At 43.0% G+C, this 26,763-nt stretch overlaps 1 protein-coding gene across 4 annotated transcripts; it reads left to right on the top strand.

The window, feature by feature from the left end:
• Positions 1–293: 293 nt before the first annotated feature.
• Positions 294–26,536, top strand: LOC118385416 (scavenger receptor class B member 1-like). 4 transcript variants are annotated; one of them, XM_035772545.2, is made up of 14 exons: positions 294–718; positions 5,152–5,312; positions 7,673–7,814; positions 7,952–8,155; positions 9,592–9,687; positions 9,980–10,095; positions 10,372–10,538; positions 12,694–12,812; positions 21,330–21,403; positions 21,575–21,626; positions 21,974–22,120; positions 23,089–23,133; positions 23,946–24,004; positions 25,014–26,536. In XM_035772545.2, exons 1-13 carry the CDS (start codon positions 605–607, stop codon positions 23,997–23,999), a joined length of 1,491 nt encoding a protein of 496 aa, XP_035628438.1. In that variant the 5' UTR covers positions 294–604; the 3' UTR covers positions 24,000–24,004; positions 25,014–26,536. The 4 variants fall into 4 exon arrangements, 3 of the variants coding, with proteins under 3 accessions (XP_035628438.1, XP_035628439.1, XP_052377293.1); XR_004826021.2 differs by having other exon boundaries at positions 23,089–24,004; positions 25,014–25,102; XM_035772546.2 differs by lacking the exons at positions 23,089–23,133; positions 23,946–24,004 and having other exon boundaries at positions 295–718.
• The last annotated feature ends 227 nt before the right edge of the window (positions 26,537–26,763 follow it).

Here is a 26,763-nt window from a genome sequence, read left to right on the forward strand (position 1 = left end):
AAACCAAAGGTGACTGATCAACATGTTGTGCTTCATCTTCCTTTTCCCACCTGGGGCCTCATTTATAAAAATGTGTTTACTTTTCAAATGTTAGTGTATGATCAGTTCTTAAAATGTGAGGAAACGCTATTCATACAATATTGATATACATTAATAATGTGTATTTCATATTTTCTTAGATTTTGCACGAAACGTCATGTCATAAATTAAATGCGTCTCTGTTAAGGCAGAATAAACTACAGCCCCCACCAGCCTCAGCGTGAAGGAAGGCGTGGCTTGTACAATATAAACACTGCGGTTCCGCTGCTGATCGCTTACACTCGACTTCAAGACAAGCCTTATTCATGTATCTGTTTTTTTGGGGGGACTTTAAGATCATCTTCTGAAGAGTGGCAAGGTCCTTCAACACTTGCGGTGTTGTGAGTCGGTTGACAGTCAGTCAGTCATCTTCTTGCCTTGTCTTGCCTCTGCAACGAACCAGGCAGCTCTCCGAACAAAAGCCAGTGAACTTGACATTGCAGATAGCGTACATGCGTTGTTTTTATCTATACATTTCAGTAGGCCTACAGTTTTCTCGGTGAACAGTTAAACTGTGTCCATAGCAATGAATAAATCTAAGTTAGCAATCGGACTTTTTGTCGCAGGTACTCTGACTGCAGTGTTTGGGTTAGTTATTTTATTCGTTGGACCAATCATCATTGACGACCAAATAGTAAAGGTAAGTTATTGAGATTAAAGCTATGGAATGTAGCTTTTTCCTATAGTTTTATACTTATGTTGTAGGCCTACATCTAATGGAAAAGGCTTCGTTTTCTCCTGGTCAGTCACGACTAACGTATAGCGAAGAATGAACTTGACTTATTACTCGTATTTCTCGTTCTTTTTCTACTTATTTGATTTATATTGATATTGATTACTGCATTATTGGGAAAGCGCAAACAAGCGAGGCATTTTACTGTAGGGCTTAACTATGCTTAATACCTACCACATGGCAATAGTCTGAGATGAATGCCATACATTTGTTGGGAACATTTCCTAGTTCTCTACAAGCCAGAACGTACTCCACTGGTTGCGGTCGATACTTCTGTGGGTGTGATTAAAAACAAAAACAAAAATAATAATCGTTCTTTCCTGTTTTGCTAAATATAAGGAATTTGAAATGATTTATTCTTAAGTGTATTTGAGCAACTATTTTTTACTTTTGAGATTTAAGTAAATATAAAATCAAAATTTTACTGAAGTAACTCACTTATCTGTATGACAATTGGCTACTTTTTTTGTATGACAATTGGCTACTTTTTACACCACTGTGTAGACTAAACACGTGCTAGACTTCGGTTGGTGTCGATGACTGTAGACCTCTAGCAGGGTTTCCCAACTGGCGGTGATTTTATTTGACACCCCCCCCCATTCTCTGAAATATATAATACTTTGATTTCATTTCTGGACATTACATGACCAAAAGTATGTGGATGCCTGCTCGTCAAACACCATTCCAATATCATGGGTATTAATATAAATTGGACTCCCCTTTGCTGCTATAACAGCCTCTGTTCTTCTGGGAAGGCTTTCCACTCGATGTTGGATCATTGCTGTGAAAACTTTCATTCAGCCACAAGCATTAGTGAGGTCGCACTGATGTTGGCCGATTAGGCCTGGCTCGCAGTCTGCGTTCCAATTTATTCCAAAGGATAATTGATGGTGTTGAGGGCAGGGCTCTGTACAGGCCAGTCAAGGTCTTCCACACCGATCTCAACAAACAATTTCTTTATGGACTTCGCTTTGTGCACAGAATCATAAGAATGTAATTGTGTGTGTGGTAGCGTTAAGATTTCCTTTACTGGAACTAAGTGGCCTAGCCCGACCCTTGAAAAACGTCCCCAGACCATTCCTCCTTCACTAAACTTTACAGTTGGCAGTGGCATCGTTCTCCTGGCATCCTCAAAACCCAGACTCGTCCGTCGGACTGCCAGATGGTGAAGATGATTCATCACTCCAAGGAACACGTTTCCACTTCTCAGGAGTCCAATGGCGGTGTCTTTACACAACTGCAGTTGACGCTTGGCATTGCTCATGGTCATCTTAAGATTGTGTGCGGCTGCACGGCCATGGAAACCAATTTCATGAACCTCCCATTTTGTCCAAAAAGTCTACTCACAAAAGAATGAAATCAGCGAATGGGTAGCTTAAAGGTTCAGTGTACAGTGTAGTAATCTCTACTTTTTATTATACCACCCTGCATCCCACTGCTGGCTTGCTTCTGAAGCTAAGCAGGGTCGGTCCCTGGATTTTTTTATTTTTTTTATTTCACCTTTATTTAACCAGGTAGGCTAGTTGAGAACAAGTTCTCATTTGCAACTGCGACCTGGCCAAGATAAAGCATAGCAGTGTGAACAGACAACACAGAGTTACACATGGAGTAAACAATTTAGCAAGTCAATAACACAGTAGAAAAAATGGGATGGGAGACCAGATGTTGCTGGAAGTGGTGTTGGAGGGCTAGCAGAAGTGGTGTTGGAGGGCTAGCAGGCGGCACTCTTTCCCCTGGTCTAAAAAAAAAATATCCCAATGCCCCAGGATACTGCCGTGTGTAGGGTACCGTCTTTCGGATGGGACGTTAAACGGGTGTCCCCACTCTGAGGTCATTTAAGATCCCATGGCACTTATTGTAAGAGTAGGGGTGTTAACCCTGGTGTCCTGGCTAAATTCCCAAGCTCATACCATCACGGTCACCTAATCATCCCAAGCTTACATTTGGCTCATTCATCTCCTCTCCCCTGTAACTATTCCCCAGGTCATTACTGTAAATGAGAACGTGTTCCCAGTCAACTTACCTGGTAAAATAACGGCAATAAATTATTTTTTTATTTGATCTGTTCTTTATGTATTGTTTTTGCCCCACAACTTCCTTTAAATGTTAAGCTAGTTCCTCCTCGATCATTTACAGTTTTATGCCATGTAATGCATGATCTTCAGTTAAGTTCCTGGTTGTTAAAACTAGAATATAGAAATTGTGACCTCCTTAAATGATTGCTGTGAACGTGCATATTTGAACCAGCGATACTGTCAGATGACATGGAAAAATAGATGTCTTTGGCCACACAGACCAGTGGTGGGTTTGCTTTGGAAATATTGATGCATAAGCGGAAAATAACCCTCATCTCTACTGTAAAATATGGTGGAGGATCTGATATGGGGCTATTTTGCTTTCACTGGTGACGTGACTTCCATTCATGTGATGGCTGCTATCATTGAATAATTATCTACTCCACTTAAATTGTGTAATTAAATTATCATGTAACAATTAACTCCTTAGGAATCTGGGGCACCGTGTGAAAAGTTTGTTTATTAAGTTACCGTTTCCCAAATTAACTATCATAACAGTCAATAATTAATAATTTCCTCACATCGGCCTCGCATAATCTGCACAAACCCGAGTCTCACTGATCATTCTGTACCACTCATTGATTTGATTATTTATTTACTAACAAGCTAAATTATAACATACACACACTCGGTATTGATTAGAAACTTAATATGACGACAACAGTCCCTAGTGGATTGACACGTGCTACACAAGATGGCGATTTTAAAGAGAAGCAACACTTGGATACATTTTGAACTATGCTTAGTGTATCTCTAATACCTTGCCCTGAACTGCCGCTCTTATGGTTAAGAAGTATAATGTATGTATTTACGTGGTGAAGGTTTTTGTTGGGCCGAGGCCTTCGCGGGCTGAGTTCCGCTTAGTGAGGCCTTGTTCTCGGGTGTAAACTGTGTAGGCAACCGATTTTAAGAGAATAACCGGATGGTCGAGCTTAAATTTTACTTAGATAAAAGTACATTGCTTGTTAAGAGGTTCCTTTTGTCTTCAACCTCGTTTTGGGGTCGTGACTAATCGTAGACCCCTGCTGCAGCGCGTGGTCATCCTAGTCTGTTAATTCTTAACTGAAATGCGTTATACCCTCGGTTAGAAAGGGACGTTTCCGTCTTGCTGACACGCTCTCTGGGTTCCCTGGGGCGTAGCTAGTTACGAGGCAAGGCATCACAATTTACGATCTCGTTTAGATAACTAAAATCATTCTTATTGTCACAAACGTTCTCTTTCATCTGGATATTTTCTTCACAATGTAAACATGATGATACAGACAAACTTAAGTTAGTGTTTGTCATAACGTCTTCATATAACTTTTAATGGCATCACAAAATAGACATTAATTTTCCACATTCCGCCTCTTATTACCAGCATTTGGAGGATGATAGAGCTATCTCTTTCTGTCCTCATGTCCATTGTTTAATGTTGTAGTTCTGGGCTGTAAACCCATTCATAAGGCACACACTTTCCAATCTCTCCAACTAGAGCAGAAAGGAATCGCCTGCTGCCTTACAATTTCTGATGGGCCTTGAGGTGTGAACCCCACAAACACACACACATCAATCCCCCTCCCTCTGCGGGAGAGTTCTGTAGAGCTGATGCACTGTAACCCGATCCTTTGGATCCTCCCAGGAGTCATGACAGGTCTTGGCGCCCTTGTTAAGGTCAACGGCATCATTACCTTTACCCAGTACCAGGACATTTTTGCCAAAAACCCAGTAGCCTCTGCCAGGAGGCTGAAACTTGATTGCAATTGGATCTTCTAGCAAGACTACAGCCCCAGGCACACACCAACAAAACCCACAAATAAATGGTTATCTGACCTCACAGATCAACATTTTGCCATGGCCATCAGTCACTGAACTCTGAACCCCATTAGAAACCTGTGGTTTGAATTGAAGAGGGCAGTCCATAAGCACAGACAAAGGAAATCAAGGATCTGGGAAGATTATATATGTGTATGGAGGAATATGCAAACAAATGTAAGGTTTGAAATAGTTTTAGTCAAATATTATATCCGTTTGGGCTTCTTCCGGCCAATTTCGATTCTACAAATGATTTCAGAAATCTTGCTTGTTTGTAGGTGACCAAATACTTATTTTCCACCATAATTTGCAAATAAATTCATAAAAAATCCTTCATAGTTGAAGTGTACCTATGATGAAAATTACAGGCCTCTCATCTTTTTAAGTGGGAGAACTTGCACAATTGGTGGCTGACTAAATACTTTTTTGCCCCACTGTATAATAATATGCCTTTCATCATTGTTCTCTCAGAACTTAGTAATAGACCCTGAGAATGAGGTGTCCTATACCATTTGGAAGGACATCCCTGTCCCGTTCTTCATGTCTGTCTACTTCTTCAACATCCTCAACCCCACTGAATTCCTGGCGGGAGAGAACCCCATGGTGGAGCAGAGAGGACCCTACGTATACAGGTAGGCTTTCATACCTGACCGACTATGTAAAGCGTAATAAAGAGCAGTGGTACTAGCAGGAAGTGGTGTGCGGATATCTTTTTATTTCTCATCTTATTCAGCTGTTACCATGCACCTGCAACAAAGAGCTCAGATTTGCGAGTGCCTTTTTGTTTGCCCGTTTTCAATTCGTTTGACCCAAAGTTTGGGGAATGCTGCGCTAACCCGTAACTAACATGTTACCTAGCCTTAACCCTTAGCTAGCATGTAACAATTTAACACTCCAAAACTTAACCTTAACCCCTAGCCTAGCTAACATTAGCCATAAATTGGAATAACAACATGTAATGGACACAATTTACTTTAGAAAATCTTGTGGTAATTTGTCTTTCATGAGATTCTATGATGGTGTGTTGACTGAACTGCTGTACGTTTGGAGAAGGATACAATTGCATCTGCAGGAACCTTCTCGCTTTTATTTCTATTGGTCAATTTTTTTTTAAAGCTCGAACCCCGGTACACATTTGGGAGGTGGGGAGCCCTACAGTAGGTGGCGGTAATGCACCATAACGTTGGTAAACCCCACAGAAGAGGCGGGAACTGGTTTCTCACAGGTCTGTTAATGATGGCGAGGCAGGTGTTCGGCAAGTGGGAGCGGAGGACAGGGCTCTGGTACACAGCAGGTGTGACGAGTAGCTAGCTAACAATAGCTAGGACACTGTTAGATGGTGTACTTCGCCCCCACCTGTCAGATGCCATTTTCCCGCAGTTCTGTTAACGATGGCGAGGGCACACGTGAGCGTAAGACACTGTACTCGCGAGTAGGATTCCAGTACACAGCAGGCTAGAAACTGGGGCGACACTGGTAGACTGTCCTTCAACCCCGAATAACTCATTTTTTGACCCACATTTTAATTGCATTGACAATCAGTGGAAATCAAGTGCCACACAAACATGAAGATAGTGTGCTCAGGGGGACGTTCATGCAGGAACCAATGAGATGCTCGAGGAGGGGGGGGTTGCCCTAATGACTGCGTCCTGCAATATTCTGTGCCATCAGTTCTTCCCAAACTAGTTTTCTGCTCTGATCCACCAAAATCCTCTGCAATATACAGTGCAATTGGACAACCTAGACTGTTCCCAGAGCTGGCTGCCCGGCCAAACTGAGAAATTAATTTGGCCTGAATGCAAAGTGTCAAGTCTGGAGGAAACATGGCACCATCCCTATGGTGACTGTGGTAGCATCCTGTGGTGATGTTTTTCAGGGGCAGGAACTGGGACACTAGTCAGGTTTGAGGAAAGATGAACGGAAAAGTACAGGCAGATCCTTGATGAAATCTGCTCAGGACCTCGGACTGGAGCGACAGTTCACCTTCCAACAGACAACGACCCTAAGCACACAGCCGAGACAACGCAGGAGTGGCTTCGGGATAAGTCTCTGAATGTCTTTGAGTGGCCCAGCCAGAGCCAGGACTTGAACCCGATCTAACATCTCAGGAGATCACCTGAAAATAACTGTGCAGCGATGCTCCCTATCCAACCTGGCAGAGCTTGAGAGGATCCGCAGAGAAGAATGGGAGAAACGCCACAAATTGAACCCCCTTTCCTTATGGATCTGGCCTGTCTCACCCTGTAACGTATCCAATTGATCTATCCAGTCTCTGTTCTAGGGCTGCACAATTAATTGAATTTGCATCAACATTGCAATATTGACATGCAATATTCATATTGGATGAGATCTACACTGCATGCATTATTTGGAAATGCTCATCAGCCACATGTAACCAACTTTTTGATCGTTTTTTTCCCCCCCTGCTCTTGCGGCTGCTTTCCGCACACGTCACACCCTGCCCCATTACTCAAGCAGCGCAGTTCCTTCTCGCTGTTAGAGTCACTAAGTTTGCATGCTCTTCTGTTAGGTCAAATGCAGTCAGGTTGTTCCAAACAAGAACGATGCTGCGTTTTACTTATAAAGAAATCTGCATCGCAATATTTAGTTAAAAATAAATCACCATTATGTTTTTCTGCCCATATCGTGCAGCCCTACTCTGTTCTCAAACTGATCTTCCTTCTCTCATTACCTTACCTCCCTTTCTCTTTATCCTTGAGTAACTCTGAGAATTTCTACCCTGTTCATCTCGGTAAGCGATTGTAGAAAGCCAGTGTCAGTGGAATGCCCTTTGTGATTTAATAAAATAACCTAAACTGACATGCCCTATCCCTGCAAGTTAACTCTCAATCCCCTTTCTCTGCATCTTTTCTCTATCAGCTTTTCAATCAGATCTCCAGTCGTCTTAACTAAGTCTATCAACCCTCTGTTGTAAAGTGTCTCCATTTGCATCTGTCAGTTGGGAGGTTGACCTGAGGTTGTGCGTTTTCAGGAAGCGTCTTCAGAAGCAGAACATCACGTTCCATCCCAACCATACAGTGTCGTATCTTGAATACAGGAGCTACTTCTTTGAGCCCAGCATGTCAGTGGGCAACGAGTCGGATGTGGTCACCATCCCTAACATGCTGGTGTTGGTAAGACGGCACTGCTACACACACACACACACACACACACACTATGAACTGGACTCCTATCTCCTTGCCCCCCTCATCTCTCCCCCACTTCATCCCGTTTCTCCCATCCTCTGTTCCCTCTCCCCTTTGTCTTCCAGGGTGCGGCGGTGATGATGGAAAACATGCCACACGCAGTGCGTCTGTTGCTCAGTGCCACCTTTAAGAGCTTTAAGGAGGGACCCTTCCTAAGCAAGTCTGTAGGGGAGCTGATGTGGGGCTACGACAGCAAGCTGGTGGACTTCCTCAATAAGTGGTTCCCTGGGATGCTGCCCTCCACTGGCAAGTTTGGCCTCTTCTCTGAGGTGAGTGAGCGGGTGGAGGAGATGCGCGCACAATGACCGGAAGTCTACGGGTACAGTAGCATATGGGTCTACGGGTACAGTAGCATATGCTAGTGTACCTTTGGACTTCGCCATTGTGCTAACGTTAGTTGGCATTGGCTTGCGAAACTACCTCGTTCTTCCTTCACACTTCACACTGCACACGGAGACATAAAAATGCGATTCACAAGTTCATCTCTACTCTGAGTAAGTAGCAAAACAATTGCTAGGATCTCCCGGTATCCCTTTAATGCTTGATCTAATTTAATCAAGGCCTCAGTCAGGCTCGCGAGGGCAGTTTCCCAGAGTGTGTTCATTCACAGGCAGACCTTAAAGCACTGTTAATACCATGTCAAATGTCCAGTCTATCTAAATCTTGTCGTTATCCAAGCCAAATAATGTGCCTAGTGGCCTAATCCCCCAGTTGGTAGTTTAGTGTTGGAACGTAGATGGACACAACATGACCACACCCACACTCCATCCCCAGGGGACGGTTTGAACAGTTTGGGGTCGCATGGGTAGTGAGCAATGACTATGTATGAATGGACAAAGCCATCACACCTCTCATTCCTACGTAAAGATTTAACCGACTTTATTTGGCTTCAATGCTCTGTTAAGATGCTGCTTTCATGGAGACCTAATATGTGCAGTATTGAGTTACTCCTGGAAGTGACTTTGCAGGCTAGCTCAGTGCTGCCCCCTCCGTTGAGTAACTCAAGTTCAAGGCTTCAATTGGCATCAAAGTAATCCTTTAACTTCTTCTGTGGGGGGGGGGGGGTCTTAATGTATATAAAAAAGAATCTGTTCAAGAACCTTATCTGGTGTATTAGAAGCAATTATTGGTACCATGATTGTCTTCAAAAACATTTTTATTTAGATTGGACATGAAGATTGGCATTTTTTCCATTCACTCTAATGGGGGATCCTGTTTTCTGTTAACCATGTCTGCAGTACTGAGGTCAGCCTTAAACTTTGGCTTTTTTACATAAAAAAAAAATATTTTAACCTTTTTATTTAACTAGGCAAGTCGGTTAAGAACAAATTCTTATTTATATTGACGAACGAGCTGGGCCAATTGTGCGCTGACCTATGGGACTCCCAATCACGGCCGGTTGTGATACAGCCTGGAATCGAACCAGGGTGTCTATAGTGATACCTCTAGCACTGAGATGCAGTGCTTTAGACCATTGCAACAGTTGGGAGCTTCAATGAGGGGGCAGTCGTTTGCCACTGTTACTACGCTGGTAAATGACTATCCATCCGGACTTGTGCCACATAGGAAGTGTGTGTTTGTGACCCAACCTTCTCAAATAATATTAAAGTACCCCTTATCTACAGCCTGTTTAAGTTGGCTTTCTAGTTTGTTTTTTTTGACTGGTGACTGGTTAAATATCAATCCTTCTATTTTCTCCCATCAGTTCAACAACTCCAACACTGGTATGTTCACCGTCCACACTGGGAAGGATGACATCCGGCTGATTCACAAAGTGAACTCATGGAACGGCTTGACCAAGGTGAGCTGTCTGGCGTTTAGGGATCACACAGCCATGACCTTTCAACTTTACATATTGGTTTGAGAGGGGCAGTTAGAAGCACAGATGAGTGAAAACAAATCTGGGCCCTTTGTTTTCATGGGGTCCTTTTACAATGGGGAAAGGGGGATACCTAGTCTGTTGTACAACTGAAATGGATCCTCTGCATTCAACCCAACCTCTCTGAATCAGAGGTGTGTGGGTGACATCCATTCTTTCTTGCTCTAGAAAGAGAGCTCAATGTGTAACGGATGTTAACCTTCTGTCTCTCTAGTTGATATATTGGAAGACGCCCCAGTGTAACATGATCAACGGTACAGCAGGACAAATGTGGCCGCCCTTCATGACCAAAGAGTCCACACTGCCGTTCTACAGTCCTGACGCCTGCAGGTACACACACTTTCCAACACTCACGTAGCCTAGTGGTTAGAGAGTTGGACCAGTAACCGAAAGGTTGCTGGATCGAATCCCCGAGCTGACAAGGTAAAAATCTGTCGTTCTGCCCCGAGTCAGGCAGTTGACTCACTGTTCCCCGGGAGCCGAAGATGTGGATTATGGCAGCCCTCCCGCACCTCTGATTCAGAAGGGTTGGGTTAAATGTGGAAGACACATTTCAGTTGAATGTGTTGTGACTAGGTATCCCCCTTTCCCTCACACACTCTATAGGTCTTTGGAGCTGGTGTATCAGCGTGAGGGGATAATGAAAGGGATTCCCCTCTATCGCTTTGTGGCTCCTAAGACTATGTTTGCTAATGGCTCAGACTACGCTCCCAATGAGGGCTTCTGTCCCTGCAGACAATCTGGCCTCCTCAACGTCAGCAGCTGTCGATCCAGTGAGTACTCCCCTACGTATTTATTTGGACAGTGGAGCTTAAACTTGTAGTTTGGCTCCAGCATTTTGAATTTGAGATCAAATGATTCATATCAGGTGACAGTACAGACAGAATGTCACCTAATTATTGTTTGAGGGTATTTTCATACATACGTTTTACTGTTTAGAGATGAATGCACTATGTATCAAGTCCCATTTGAGGAAGTAATAAGTATTTGGACAAATTCTCTGATAGCATTTGACTATTTTAATACACTAAGTATTTGGTCCCATATTCCTAGGACTCGACGACAACATCAAGCTTGTCACTCTACAAACATGCGATTTGTAGTTTTTTGTTTTTGCCCAATAGGAACTGAATGATGACTGGAGTAATTATTTCTAAGTGAGTAGATGTTTCTGAGCACACATTTCGCTGCCGTTTACCCTGTTAGTCATAACCGACATGCCTCGTCTGGTAAACAGACAGGAGGAGGAAGTATGGCGCACACACACACCGAGGAACCATGCCGCTGTATAAACACATTGTAGAAACACTTGGGCATGAGATGACAACACGAGTCATTACACACTTATGTTCCCAATAGCGCCCCATAGAACATCACATCTCAAGATCACATGAGCACTTGGCGCCGAATTGTAGCTTGACTAAAGGTGTTAACCCTCCACATCTCTCAAGACACCTGGAGTACTGGGCCAGCCACTCTTAAATATCACCTGGGCCAACACTGATGAAACACTTTCCACTAACAAGATGACAAACCAGCAGAAGTATAACACATTCTGACTAATGAGGTGACACCCATCGGCCCGCTAGCGTCCAACCTCAAAATTATAAATGGAAAAACCAAAGCCTGTAACAAATTTGTATGCAATTCTACACATTTTGCCATCTGGTGATGAGAAATGCTTGCGGTTTTCAATGTGATATCTGATTGCGTGATTAACTAAATCAACGGGGGCCCGACAGGCTGCTATTCAACCATGATTAATAAAAGCTAGGATAGATTTGTATATTAGTCTAGCCAGATTTTTTTTCTTGCTGACATGGGATTATTGATTGACTGACATAACAAGAGAAACTGCTGTTGCACGTCCAAATTTCAAAATTCTACTATTCTAACTCTCAGAATTTATCCACATGCCTACGAAAGTTGGGCCACCAGTTGCCCGTCCCTGATTTCAAACTAAGTTATGATTCAACCTATTGTCCACATTATAGTGTCTAGTTTGAGAAACGGACGCCTCACAAGTCCTCAACTGGCAGCTTCATTAACTAATAACAGTGAAGCGGTGTCTCCTGGATGCTGGCCATATCTCATTCTGGCCAATAAAAAAGAAAAGATTAAGATGGGCAAAAGAACACACACTGAACAGAGGAATTTTAGAGGGGGGCGTTATGGACGGACAAATCTAAGTTTGAGGTGTTTGGCTCACGAAGAACAACATTTGCGAAACGCAGAAAAAAATAAAGATGCTGGATGAGTGACATCTGTCAAGCATGGTGGAGGCAATGTGGTGGTCTGGGGGTGCGTTGGTGGTGGTAAAGTGAGATTTGTACAGGGTAAAAGTGAACTTTAAGAAGGAAGGCTATCACTCCATACCATCCCCTGTGGACGGTGCTTAATTGGAGCCAATTTCTTCCTAGACAAGGAGAATGAGCCAAAGCACAGGTCCAAACTTTGGAATAACTATTTAGGGAAGAAGCAGTTGGCTGATATTCTGTCTATAATGGAGTGGCCAGCACTGTCACCAGATCTCAACCCTATTGAGCTGTTGTGGGAACAGCTTGAGCGTGTGGTACATAAATGCCCATCCAACTTGTGGGAGGTGCTTGTGGGGTAATATCTCTTCAGATTACCTTAACAAATTGACAACTAGAATGCCAAAGGTCTGCAAGGCTGTAATTGCTGCAAATGATGGATTCTTTGACGAAAGCAGAATTTGAAGTTCACAATTTTAAATGTAAAAATGAATATTTCATAACCTTGTTAACATCTTGACTATTTCCTATTCATTTCATGTATGTTTTCATAGAAATTCTTGTTTTTTTTCCCCTCAAGTGACCCCAAACTTTTGAACGGTAGTGTGCTCGTTAAAAAGGAAATGTATGATTGTACAAGTCAAGGTGACGTTGTATTAATATTGTGTTCTAGACGCCCCAGTGTTCATTTCCCAACCCCACTTCTACAATGCTGACCCTGTGCTGCTGGACTACGTACAGGGACTTCAGCCCACTGAGGACGAACACGGACTTTTCATAGACATCCACCCTGTGAGTAACACATACACGCTGTCCTGAATTGGAACACTTAGAAAACTGTCCCTTTTTCAGGACCCTGTCTTTGCAAGATAATCCAAATAATTTCACAGCTCTTCATTGTAAAGGGTTTGAACACTGTTTCCCAGGCTTGTTCAATGAACCATAAACAATTAATGAACATGCACCTGTGGAATGGTCGTAAAGACACTAACAGCTTACAGATGGTAGGCAATGAAGGTCTGTTATGAACTTAGGACACTAAAGAGGCCTTTCTACTGACTCTGGGGAAAAACACCAAAAGAAAGATGCCCAGGGTCCCTGCTCATCTGTGTGAATGTGCCTTAGGCATGCTGCAAGGAGGCATGAGGACTGCGGATGTGGCCTGGGCAATAAATTGCAATGTCTGTACTGTGAGACGCCTAAGACAGCGCTACAGAGAGACGGGACGGACTACTGATCGTCCTTGCAGTGGCACACCAAGTGTAACAACACCTGCACAGGATCGGTACATCCGAACATCACACCTGCGGGACAGGTACAGGATGGCAACAACTGCCCGAGTTACACCAGGAACGCACAATACCTCCAACAGTGCTCAGACTGTCCGCAATAGGCTGAGAGGCTGGACTGAGGGCTGTTGTAAGGCAGGTCCTCACTAGACATTCCTGGCAACAATGTCACCTATGGGCACAAACCCACCGTCGCTGGACAAGACTGGCAAAAAGTGCTCTTCACTGATGAGTCGCGGTTTTGTCTCACCATGGGTGATAGTCGGATTCACGTTTATCGTCGCAGGGATGAGTGTTACACCGAGGCCTGTGCTCTGGAGCGGGATCGTGCTGCAGGGTCCGTCATGGTCTGCGGCGGTGTGTCACAGCATCATCGGACTGCGCTTGTGATTGCAGGCAATCTCAACGCTGTGCATTACAGGGAAGACATCCTTCTCCCTCATGTGGTGCCCTTCCTGCAGTCTCATCCTGACATGACCCTCCAGCATGACAATGCCACCAGCCATACTGCTTGTTCAGTGGGTGATTTCCTGCAAGACAGGAATGTCTTGGTGGAAGAGTGGGGTAACATCTCACAGCAAGAACTGGCAAATCTGGTGCAGTCCATGAGGAGGAGATGCACTGATACTGACGAACTTTTGATTTTGACACTTCCCCCTCTTTGTTCAGGAACACATTATTTAATATCCGTTAGTCACATGTCTGTGGAACTTGTTCAGAATCAAGTTGTTGATTCATGTTCATACAAATATTTCCACATTAAGTTTGCTGAAAATAAGCGAGGTTGACATTGAGGACGTTTTCTTTTTCTGCTGAGTTTAGTAAGATTAATTTTTCCCGTTGACTGTGGGCTCGTCCCCTTTTGTTCTAATAGGTCTTGGATAAGAAGATATCAGATTAGTGGACGGCAACACACACACACACACACACCTTTATGATCTATTAGGGTCAAAGACCAGTGGGTTTCTGACAGGCGATCATCCAGAGACAAGATGGCTCCAATGTGGTCTCTACAGTTTCGCAGTCAATCGATTAACCCCTGAACTATACCCCGGTGGGTTTTATTTAGATGAATGTCACTTCTCTGACAGATATATTGAGTTCCAGTTAGATTTGCGACGCTGGTTTTTAGCCCCACTGGTCTGTATCGGGGGGGCGCAAGTGTTTCAATAACGTGGTGGTCTTGGTGCCACTTAGTGTCAAAAAGGTCATTGAATGAAGAATTGGTTTACGACGCTCAATATATCTGACGGGGGCTAAAAACACTGTCTGAATGCCTGAAGCATCTGTGCCAAGTTCTTCCCCATTTTATAGACGTGTGTGTGCTTTTACTAGTGCGAATTGGGCCCATTCACATTGTTATAAACTTATATCTCTGACAGTAAAAGTGAGGCTGTTTCCCCTTATCTAAATTGATTATGTAAACACATCTGATCTCATAGCCGTAGCGAACGCACACCATGCAGCCTGTCCTTGAGGCAATCACCTGACGCACACACAGAGGAGGCTTGGCCAGAGCACTTTCTTAGAATTCATTTAGATAACATTTATTTTCCCTGGCTGAGGGTGAGAAACTTGTGTTGGACAGTCATTCTCGTATATATATTCACAAATTTTTTTTTTTTGTGTGTGTTTGTGACTCCTATGAGTCCTGCCTCTGAACTCATTCGTAGAAAAACATTCATATCCACTCGATGTTTGACGCAAACGTGATCTTCAACTGTGATCGCAGAGAGCTTGGTTTCAAAATACACTTGTGGGACAGCCAACGTGAGCAGATATCATCCAGATCTTTTTTTGTCCAGCTCCTGTGCCAAGTTGGATTATGGTGTTCTCATTTGCATAGTACATTTGTCATTTAGCAGTCACTCTTATCCAGAGTGACTTACAGGAGCTTAATTAAGAGCACATCGACAGATTTTTTAAAATAAAATAACGTTTCAACCTAGTCGACTCGTGATGCCTTGCTGTAGAACGTTGGCCACAGCATGAGTTGTTCTGTAGGACTGAAGGCCATTAGTGACCGTGGTTGCTGGGGGTCCTTAATTGTATACAGTGCTTTTCTGTGGCAGTAAATGTCCTATAGATAGCAGCTCTGTTTTTTTTGGTGCAATCTTAACAATCCTCTAAGGCCTGGGGGTTATGTATGTGCCATGCAGTAATCCTCCCGGTCCAAGATGAAACTATAAAAAGTCTCAAGTCAAGTTGTCTGGAACAGACATTAGCAGCTAAATATTTAAGACGTGTGCATGATAATGGTAAACTGTCTGGCACAGGACACAGTCTGACCTTTTTTTAGCGATAGCCTAATTGGAGCTGTAGCTTTTCTGTGTATTACGGTACGAGGAAATGGGTATTATGATGGTGTTGAGATTGCTCCTATAAACAGATTAAGGCTGGGGGGTGGTAAGGCTGACTGGTGCTTTTGGTGATCCGCTGACTAAGCAAGTATCGCAAACTTGTTTTAGGTCACTCTACTATCACACCACTGCCAATTATAAAAGCATTGCAGACATGGCAATAAGCTTTGCCCAGTAATTGTTTATATGATCGGTCTGTTGGTGTGTAGCAATTTAAGGGGGGACAACCACAGCAGGGTTTGAGCCAGTCACTACCAACTGTGCCAATTAGGGCCAGATCTCTTGGTAGTTTACTTCCATACAAGGTGGCGTCCTTCACTAAGTGAAGACATGGTTTGTAACTGCTGTTGTAACGATTGGCAGTGGGATCAGACGTGGACTGTTGAGCAATGCATAGTTCCAGGAGGGAGAGGATATGGCGAAAGGAAGGCTCCCCGATGTGGGACTGACCATCTGGGGTTGGATTGCAGCTTGACACCTGGTGGTCCCATCCACAGCCCCGGGCCGCAACTCTCATCGAAGTACTAGCCAGCCTGAACTGTGCTTATCAAATGTTATTTGTCACATGCTTCATAAATAACAGGTGTTGACTAAAAGTGTAATGTTTACTTATGGGCCCTTCAGAACAATGCAGAGAATATATTTTAGAAATCAAGGAATAAGCGCACACTGACTGACTATAACTTGGTTATATAAACTGGGCACCAAGTCGCTGTACAGGGGTACGAGGTAATTGAGATGTAATTGTAACAACATACAGGAACTAAAGTCCTTTTTGTTCACCTGACCTAGAATTCCTCACAATCAAATGCCGACCATATTATCTCCCGAGAGAATTCTCTTCGGTTTTTGTCACAGCCGTGTATGTCCCCCCCCCCCAAGCCAACACCACGACTTCCCTCAAGTAATTTGACTGGGCTTTATGAAATCTGGAAACCATATATCCTGAGGCTGCAGTTAATGTCGCTGAGGATTTTAACAAAGCAAATTTGAGGAAACCGCTGCCGAAGTTCTATCGACTAGCACTCGCGCTAGAAAAACACAACCATTGTTACGTTAACTTCCACGATGCATAGAAGGCCTCCGCCCTCCTTTTGGCAAATCTGACCACTGCTCCATTTTGCTCCTCCCTTCCTATAGGCAGAAGCACGGGTACTTCCTGTTTGAGTTGAGGTCTATTCAACGCTGGTCTGACCAATCGGATACCATGCTTCGAGATTGTTTTGATCACGCGGACTGGGATATGTTCCGGGTAGCCTCTGAGAATAACATGGACGAATATGCTGATTCGGTGACTGCGTTTATCAGGAAGTAACCAGAAACAGTGGATAGATGGCAGCATTCGCAAAACTGAAAGCGTGAACCACTGCATTTAACCATGGCAAGGCGACTAGGAATATGGCCGAATACAGAGTATTTATTATCCTCCAAGGCAATCAAACAGGTAAAATGTCAGTATAGAGACAAAGTGGAGTTGCAATTCAAGCGGCTCAGACGAGATACATTATTGTGTACTACATACGTAAGAGGTTTTCTGTTTTTAATTTCTCGCATGGAATAACCTTCATTTCTCAGAACAAGAATACTGACGAGTTTCAGAGAAAAGTTGTTTCTGGCCATTTTGAGCCTGTAATCGAACCCATAAATGCTGATGCTCCAGATACTCAGCTAGTCTAAAGAAGGCCAGTTGTATTGCTTCTTTTAATCAGCACAACAGTTGCAATTATGTTAGCACAGCTGAAAAGTATTTTCTAATGATAAATGAGCCTTTTTGAAAATGATAGACTTGGATTAGCTAACACAACGTGCCATTGAAATACAGAAGTGATGGTTGCTGATATTGGGCCTCTGCACGCCTATGTAGATATTCCATTAAAAATCATCAGTTTCCAGCTACAATAGTCATTTACAACATTAACAATGTCTCCACTGTATTTCTGATCAAGTTGATATTATAACTATAACTGTATTATGGCTTGGGGGTAGGTGGGTGGGGCGGTTGTATGTTAGTCAGGGTGTGTCACGATCTAAACTCAGGTTAAGATGACAGATCAATGACCTCCCTTCAGTCTGTTTTCAGTCATCTATTGGTTTCTGTTAATGTTCACATATGTAGCATTGCATATGAATCTAACCTATAGATATACTGATGTCTTAGTTAGTGGACTCAGTCGATAATGTTGGTTTAGCAGTCTGTTTTATGGCTACAGGCAGTAAAATTTGAATGTGACAATGGTGGAGAGATTGCTCTTATTGACCAAAGTCTCATGTTATCCAGTCATATTCGGGCTGGGACTTGCCAGAGACCTCACGATACGATATTATCACGATGTGTAGTTGCTGAGATATGTAGTGCGATTCTCACGATTCTATATGGATTTGCCTTTTTTTTTTTTTTAAGTTTCAAATGTGTTGCTCACTATATGCCTGCTGCAGAGGGACAAAGGGAATGCTGAAAACACGTTTTGATCAGTCAGGGAAGTAAGTGATGACCCGTTGCCTCACTATTTAACCCTGTGAGACCCAAGCATAGATTCAAATTTACCATTGGGCTTCAATGGTAAAAAAAAAAAAATACATTTTAACTGTGAAATTGATATTAAAATCACATAAATGGATCAAAAGCATATACATGTGATATAAAATAGTGTCTAATGGTGTATACATTTTAAATGAAGGCTTATTTCATCTGAAATAGCCAAGTTGATAAATTTGACCAATCCAAATGTTAAACTTTTTTTTGATAGAACACAAAATAGTTTATCCTTATTATTTTATTCTATGTAGAGAGAATATCTAAAAAAAAAAAATGTAATATTTGGTTGGCCTTTCTGGCTTAATTTGAAGAGAACTGTACTACTTACCATTAAATTGAATGGTCTCATAAACCACAATTATTTCAAAAAATAGATATATCTGACATTTAATGTGACAAGTTACGTAAGTAATTGGTTGTCCATATTTGGAAGGGAAACAATCCAACGCGTCTTATGATCTTGACCCAATGTCTGTTTGGCAACCCTTTAAGCCTTTTTATAGTGTTTTTTTGCTACACTTACGAAACTAACTCTGGCTCGGGAATGTATTTTTTTCTGGAGTTTTTCACTCTTTTTAACATGAAGAAGGAACACATTTTTCTAGTCATGTACTGGCGTGAGCTTGTGTAGGTGACCGGTGTGGTGTCAGATGCGTGGACAGTTTTCCAATGTTTCAGAGACTGCAGATGCCACAATCATACTGACACAACGCATACTACCAAGAGATACGTGGGCCTAGTGAGCTGGACTTTGTAGTGTTAGACTTTTTTAGTTTAGGACCTGTACAGGATGCAAATTAGGATTTTTTTGTTTTGGTTTGTTTTTTTGCAAAGTTGGGTCTCACGGGGATTAAAAATAAGCTGCAGAACAAGCTATATGATGACAAATACTGGAGTATTGGTTCAGGTACAACTAACTTACGCTACCTACAGTAAACACGATTGAGTCATATCAATATCGAAAATATTACTATATAACATTTTTTAAAACATTTTTTAATTAAGTCATATGGTGTTGGTGTTTCAGATGTGGTATTAAACGACTCAGGACTTAAGTTGTGAAAGTAGGCAGAGGTAGGTGTCTGGACGATGCCGCCTTCACAAACTGCAGGCCTTTTTGCTCAAATCAGGTTTGGAATACTGACTGTCTGAACAGCAAGTGACCAAATCGGAGCTGTTTGTGGGTGCAGACAGCAGCCATTTGCTGACGTGGCAATTCTAGATGGGTGAGTGGGCAGTGGTGTAGGCTGGTTAGCACTCGTGCTTCCTGTCACTCAGAAGTTATGTAGCAAGCGAAAGGTATTTTTGGTTAAAAAAATATATATGTGAATGTCTATCCGTCTGCAGCTCAACCTGTATATGTGTGTGTATATATAGAGAGAGATAGATATAGATAGATAGATATAGATAGATAGATATAGATAGATAGATATAGATAGATATAGATAGATATAGATAGATATAGATAGATAGATAGATAGATAGATAGATAGATATAGATAGATAGATATAGATAGATAGATAGATAGATAGATAGATAGATAGATAGATAGATAGATAAGGAAGAGTAGCTACTGCATTTGCAACAGCTAATTGGGATCCTATATATATGGCCGAATACAGAGTATTTATTATCCTCCAAGGCAATCAAACAGGTAAAATGTCAGTATAGTAAAGTAGTAAACCATTTTATTTAACCATTTTAGAGTGATTATTTTTTTAATATGATTTGTCAGTACATTATGTAAATGTTTTGCTGATACAGTGGTTCAGTTTTAGGGTAGTAAAGTATAGTCAGTAATGGGGTTGTCAAAACTTAACTGGTACTGTATAATTAATCCAATTTGAATTCAGGTTGTAACACAACAAAATGTGGAATAAGTTAAGGGGTACAAATACTTCCTGAAGACACTGTATACCACTAAGGGCTGTAATCCAGGCACTGTGCCACACCTCCTCAGGCCTTATTGTTATATATATATATGATCCCAATTAGCTGTTGCAAATGCAGTAGCTACTCTTCCTGGCGTCCACATGAAACATAATACAGAACAAGTCAAGGTCTGAGTACTTTCTGAAGGTGCTGTATATTTGAGTTCAGGACTTTTGTCTTGATCAGTTGGCGTTTTAATGTTTTTCATTTTGTCATTTTTAAAATGAATAAGCCAGTGAACTCAGAACAGTTGATTTGTGAGGTTGGACTGATGCTCAGTCTCCGAGCTCATAGTGGTGGTCTCCGAGCTCATAGTGGTGGTCTCCGAGCTCATAGTGGTGGTCTCCGAGCTCATAGTGGTGGTCTCCGCATGTGTATGCCCCTTGTGTTAAATTAACTCGGCGTGTGTCTTTAATCCCGTGTTTTGACAAAATGCAGACTTTAAGCTATGCCAGTCAAGTTATGAGGGGATGCACTCGTTTGTGGCACAAAACTGTGTTTGGGAACAAGGGAGTGGAATGAAATGATCCTGGTAAAAGATGAGACTAGATGTGTGGTTCTAGCTCTCTCCCTAAGCTTAACGACTGTCTATCCAAATAAGAGGGCAGAGCCTTTGTCCAAACACAAAATATTTTTCCATTGAGGACGCGCAGTGCTTTCTCATTAATGTGCATTTCCTCTCCTTCAACGGAGCATTTGTTTACTTGCTTACTGTAAGCAAGTATTTTTGCATTGACACTCTCTCCTCTGTCCTTATCCTTTTTTTTCTTTCTATCCTTTCCCTCTTTTCGTGGATTGTTTGTGCTATTCAGAGGGTGAATGGGCAAGACAAAAGATTGCAGTACTTTTGAACAAGGTGTGGTTCGAGTTGCCAGGTGCACCGGTTTGAGTGTGTCAAGAACCGCAGCTCTGCAAAGTTTTTTTTTTTTTCCCCCCGTGTGGATCAAGAATGGTCCACCACCCAAAGGACATCCAGACAACTTGATACAACTGTGGGAAGCATTGGAGTCAACATGGGCCAGCATCCTTGTGGAACGCTTTTGACACCTTGGAGTCCATGCCCTGACGATTCTGAGGCTGTTCGGAGTGCAAAAAGGGGGTGCAACTCAATATTAGGAAGTTCTTAATGTTTTGGACACTCAGTTTGTGTGTATTTGTGTGTATATATATATATATAATCTCTCTCTACAGGAGACTGGTGTGCCTCTGAATGTGTCTATCCGTCTGCAGCTCAACCTGTACATGAAGAAGGTGTCGGGTATCACGTAAGGACCCCCCCCAACCCAGCACTCTTCACATGATGACATCTCCTTATCCCTGACCTTTAACCCCAAAGGCCAAAAAGCTGAAGGATCCCATTCAATCTGGGAGTTTCAGTTCTTTATTTAGGATGTGTTTTTGTGCATCTCTGTGAGTGAATCTTTTGTCTGTTGCAGGGAAACAGGGAAGATCTCGGAGGTTGTGATGCCCATGATCTGGTTTGAGGAGGTGAGTGGTGATTAGACTATTACTGGGTTCGTTTATCCCCTAACCTGCTCTATACCTCTACCCTCCCTCCAACACTCTCCTAACCTAACCAACACACTCTCTATCTCTCACCCATACCCCTAGATCAGTGTTTCTTAATCCTGGTCCTGGGGACCCGAAGGGGTGCACCTTTTTTGTTTTTGTAATCTCACTGCCAACCTGATACCACTAACCAACTCACCAAAGACCAGGATTAAGCATCACTGCCCTAACATGTGTCTAGCCCTTTCTAACACCCTCAGAACTCTGTCCGCTCATCAGATTTGTGTTTCTCTATGTCTCTCTCTCTCTCTCTCTCTCTCGTGTAGAATGGCTATATGGACGGTGCCATCGTGAAAATGTTCCACACCAACCTGGTGCTATTGCCAATGGTGATGGTGTACATGCAGTACTGTTTCCTAGGCCTGGGCCTGGCCACTGTTCTGGGAGCTGTACTACTACACTACAGTGGGAAGGTAAGGCCTCTACAGCACATGGTCACCGCTCGCTGACTGTGTGGATGGGAACGTTTTGCGTGGCGTGTTGGATGGGAGAGCGAGAGTGTTTGTGTGTTCACAAACGGAATGTGCTGCAAGTAGTTGTGAGAGGGGAGAGACATGAGTCATTCTTTACTTTGCATGGGTACTAGGTACTGTGACTCTTGCACAGTCCTGAGCAGCCCTCTGTTACCCACCAGAGAACAGGCTCTTCCCACAGCCTCGGCTAACAAACCAACACACTGGCGTCCCCCTTTCGAACCGCCAGAAAGGGTGCTGTGAGGTCTCCCCCATAGATTGTGATTTATACAGTACAGTGGTGCCACTTGGAGACACACAGTGCCACCCCCGCCGCCTCACTCTCGTTAGACCAATCACGGGCGAGATTTCCTTAACAGACACTCATCCAAAGGCACATGTTGTATTTTACATGGCTGACTCTATACGTTAGCCAGTTAATTTGATCAATGCATGAACGGAACTCTCAAGCCAATGCTAACTAGAGTTGTTGCGACGACTGGAAGTCTATGGGTATATGCTAGCATGCTAGATTAGCTCGATGACGACGTCTATGGGTGTATGTACGAGCAGATGCCCTCAGACGTCCAGTCCTTGTGCTAACGCCAGTTAGCATTGGCTCACGAAAGTACCTTATCAAACTTCATACTTGGACACAGACACAGAAATGGTCTCCACCAGTTCATCTGACTCTGGGGAAGTAGACTAAGGGCCTCATTGCCAAGATTCTTGAAAGGATACTTCAGGATTAAGTATGGGGTCATTTGGTGTATAAAGTCAGGTCTACGCCCATCTAAGGTTATTTTAGTTTTTGAACGTAATGTTTCCCCAGGGACCATAAAGACTACCCAGACGGTACAGTGTGTGGTTATGGCATGTACACAGGCATTCCAGGTCACGTGGTTATGTATGGAACGGTTTTCTTGCAGGTGTCGTTGAAAAAAGATCTGTCTACAGTGATGGAGAACCACGGGGTTGGTTTACACATTAAACTGTTCCCAAAATCACTCCAGAAAAGATGCCTCTGTCAATCAGGAGAATGTGATGGGAATATGAATATAATTATATACCCTGACCGCTTCTGATCGGCTTTGATTTGATTATAAGGACCCATCCGTAGGGAGGGGAAGGCCAACTTTGGGCCTTGGGGGCTGCTCCCCCGTGTGCAGGCTTTTGCTCCAGCCAAGCGCTTGCACACTAGTGTTCATGGTCTTCGATCTTTAGTAAAGTTACGTTGATGGAGATTGAAGACGGTGAGTACTGTTGTGTTAGCTGAGCCAGGTGTGTGTGGAAGCTGGGTTGTCGCAAAAGGGCTGCACACGCTGGCCTTCCCGGACTGGAGTTTTCCTGATCGGGGGGGTGGAATGCGTATTAACGTGTCAGTTTCAGCCTGATTGTGTTACTGTACGAAGTTGATTTGATCAGAGGAATATGGAGTCTGATCATCCCTTAACTGGGTCAGGTGTCAATCAATCCAAATGACACGATTGATTTGTCAAGACCTTCTGAGGTGGTCATTAACCAATCGCATGAGCCCTGCATGCTCCACCTTTTTAAATCTGTCTTTCTCAGTTTTGAATCTGCGTACACACAAACTGCAACAATTAAAACACTGCATGAACACACACATTCAGCCCGTGATTAAATGACCCAATGGCTGAGTGACTAAATACTGCACTTCCTGTCTGTCAGTCAAATCAACCACCTGACAGCCAATCAGGTTGGTCAATGATTTCCTGTAACTGCTTCTGACTGGCTCATTAGTAAAGGTCTGGCTATCTTTTAGGCAACGGTTAAAGACCCAGTAAACGGCACAGATGGACACATTTATCATGAGTGACACAGGTAGGTTTCAGGCCGACATACACACTCACCCTTTTCCTGTACATTGTATGTGCACCTTTTATTGTCCCTACAGGTCACACACGAACACAAACTGAGGGCTCACACGAGGCATCACGCTCACCCATATTTAATGTACAAACACCACTATCATTTAAAATCAACTTTTCTCATCCACTGCGTTTGTGCCATGTTTCATACGACCCAGTGGTCTGCCCATGTTAAGTGTCCAGTCAATCTGAGCATGTTTTGAGCCAGAACTCCCGACAGGCCATAGTTAACATTCTCTTGCAGCAGACCCTCTGGTTGAAGACTGCTGTTATACAATTAGGATCAATGTTTTGGGAGTTTAAATGATGGTTGACAGAATGTGGATTACGGGCGACGGACGCTCTGTAGTCAAACGGGTGTATTCATTACGGAAACAGTTTGCTTCCGTTTGGTTCTTAAAAGGTAAACAACTCGACAAGAGTTTCTATTGAACATATTTGGGAAGGTTCCTCCATTTTGTTCCAGTTTCAGTTTAAGAAACTGTTTACAACAGAATCAGTGGAATGAATACACCCAATGTAAATCGAACTGAAAAGTATCTGAAAATGTCTTTGGTACGAGACATTGTTTATGGGCCTTTTGTAGTGAAAAGGTGTTGGTGCGCGAGTTTGATAGATCATTAAGAAGTTTACTCTATGCCTACCACAGGAGGCTGGTGAGTGGAGGACAGCTCAATAATAATAATAATAATAATAATAATTAATAATAATAATAATTGTATCAAATGCAAGGAAACCATGTCTATCATTCCAGCTACTTACTATGAGCCTGTTCTTCCAAATTGAAGGTGCCACCAGCCGCCTGTGATGCACAAATTAACTCAATGACATGACTGTCAGCTGCCTAGTTCGTCTCCAAAACAGACTTGATCCTCACTACGTTGACGGTGTTGTGCTTCTAACATCCGTTCTCTTATACCCTCGCCTCTGACTTCTCCCATCCCGTTTCTTTCTCCTGACAGATCATAAAATGTGAGAGGACTGTCATACCGGACGCCAGCGTGAGCACTTCATCCAGCGAGCAAACCCCTCTAATACAGGACCACATGGACTAACACGCATGTAGGGTGCGAGCTGCCTAGCCCAGTTCTGCAGGGCACTCTGTGCATGTGTTTTATTGAGACTGATGATCACTGGAACTCCAAAAACCACTGATTCTCTCCTGCTATCTAGATCTCTCTCTCTCTCTCTCTCTCTCAGCTATAAACTCTCTCACCTGGTACATTTCTCACCTGGTCCTGCATCTGCTCCGGGAGACTTTGGAGACCTTCATTCTGTTCAGTACTCACCGGTCAACAGGGAAGGGCAGGACCACCCCGGTTGGTTCTGCTCTCGGTTGGTGTCCCATCCAATCCTCCAATGAGGATCCACTATTGGAATACATCACCGCATCCTCAGTCGCTGTTATGTGAATCCTTCCTTCGTGTCTGTTTTGTCCTTCCAGTTCCTCCGATGTTTTAACAACTTATTATCATGTGTTTTTACTATTCCTGAAATGCCATTCGGAAACCACACCACTCGATCTGTATTGTCCTGCTTTCCTCTCCTCTGGTGTGTGTGTGTAGAAGTTGCCTGTATGCACAGACCTAGGATCAGATAATCCTGCCCTTAGCCTGTTAGGGGAAGAAATGGAATAGTGACCCAAAATCGGCACCTAAAAGCGACATCATTCTACAATATCTCACCAGAACAACGAGTCAATAAGTGAACTTGTTTCTGGGGTAAATTCCAGTCAATTCAGGAAGTAGACTGAAATTCCAACTATCTTCCATGCTTTTCAATTAGGGAAACTGGAATTTGGTTTACTCTCTGACTTGACTGGCATTTAAGTGGGATTTACCCCCAACTCGGGGACGAAGGCTTACCCACTCAGGCTGCTCCAAAAAATCATGACTTGTCGGTGTTCCACATGGGGTATTATTTGTTTTTTTACCTAAGCACAGTACTTGACTTGGGCAGGAGCTCACTGGAACTGAGTACCGGCAACTCAAATGTTCTTCTGCTTGAATTCCTGCACCTCCTATTGAGTATTAACTCCAAAGTATTAAGGAGTTCTTACACTTAAATACAAACTTTACCAGCACCCAAAATGAGTACCGGAAAGTCGAACACTTGCCTAAACATGTCTACACCATCAGATAGAATTCATAGCAAACCGAAGGAAGGGTGTGTGAAAACAAAAGGGATATATATTTACAATACATTCTATTTGGCAGATGTCCTTGCGTGTCCTGAAAGGCATCTTACATAAAATCTATTTAATTTAATAATGAATTATTTACTGGGGAAATCAAAAAAAAGAAACTGCCAGCTTACCAATTTCAAAATAATTGGGAGGGTTCTTGTATGTGTCACTTCACACTGATACCATGTGCAGTAAACCGTAGCAGTAGCTGTGTAGGCTAGACTGTAGGATACTCACCGTGAGCCAGCGGGAACTCACTAGCCAACAACGCTCACTGTTTACTTTTTTTTTTTTTTTTTTAAGATATCATTTCTAGAAGAGGATGTTGGAGCATATGTCATGTTATTTGATCTTAGTGATTGATTTCACCATGAAGGTCCTCCTGTCCCCCTCTATTACTCACGGATCTAATTTAAGGGCCTTTTAAGACATTGTCAGTAAATTCAATCAGCGCTTACAATTCTGTTTTCATTCAACACTTAAAAAAAAAAAAAAAAAAAAATGTAAATAATGAAATGCTCTTCTCC

The sequence above is a fragment of the Oncorhynchus keta genome, chromosome 6 (assembly GCF_023373465.1).
Source record: "Oncorhynchus keta strain PuntledgeMale-10-30-2019 chromosome 6, Oket_V2, whole genome shotgun sequence".
NCBI classification, from domain to species: domain Eukaryota; kingdom Metazoa; phylum Chordata; class Actinopteri; order Salmoniformes; family Salmonidae; genus Oncorhynchus; species Oncorhynchus keta.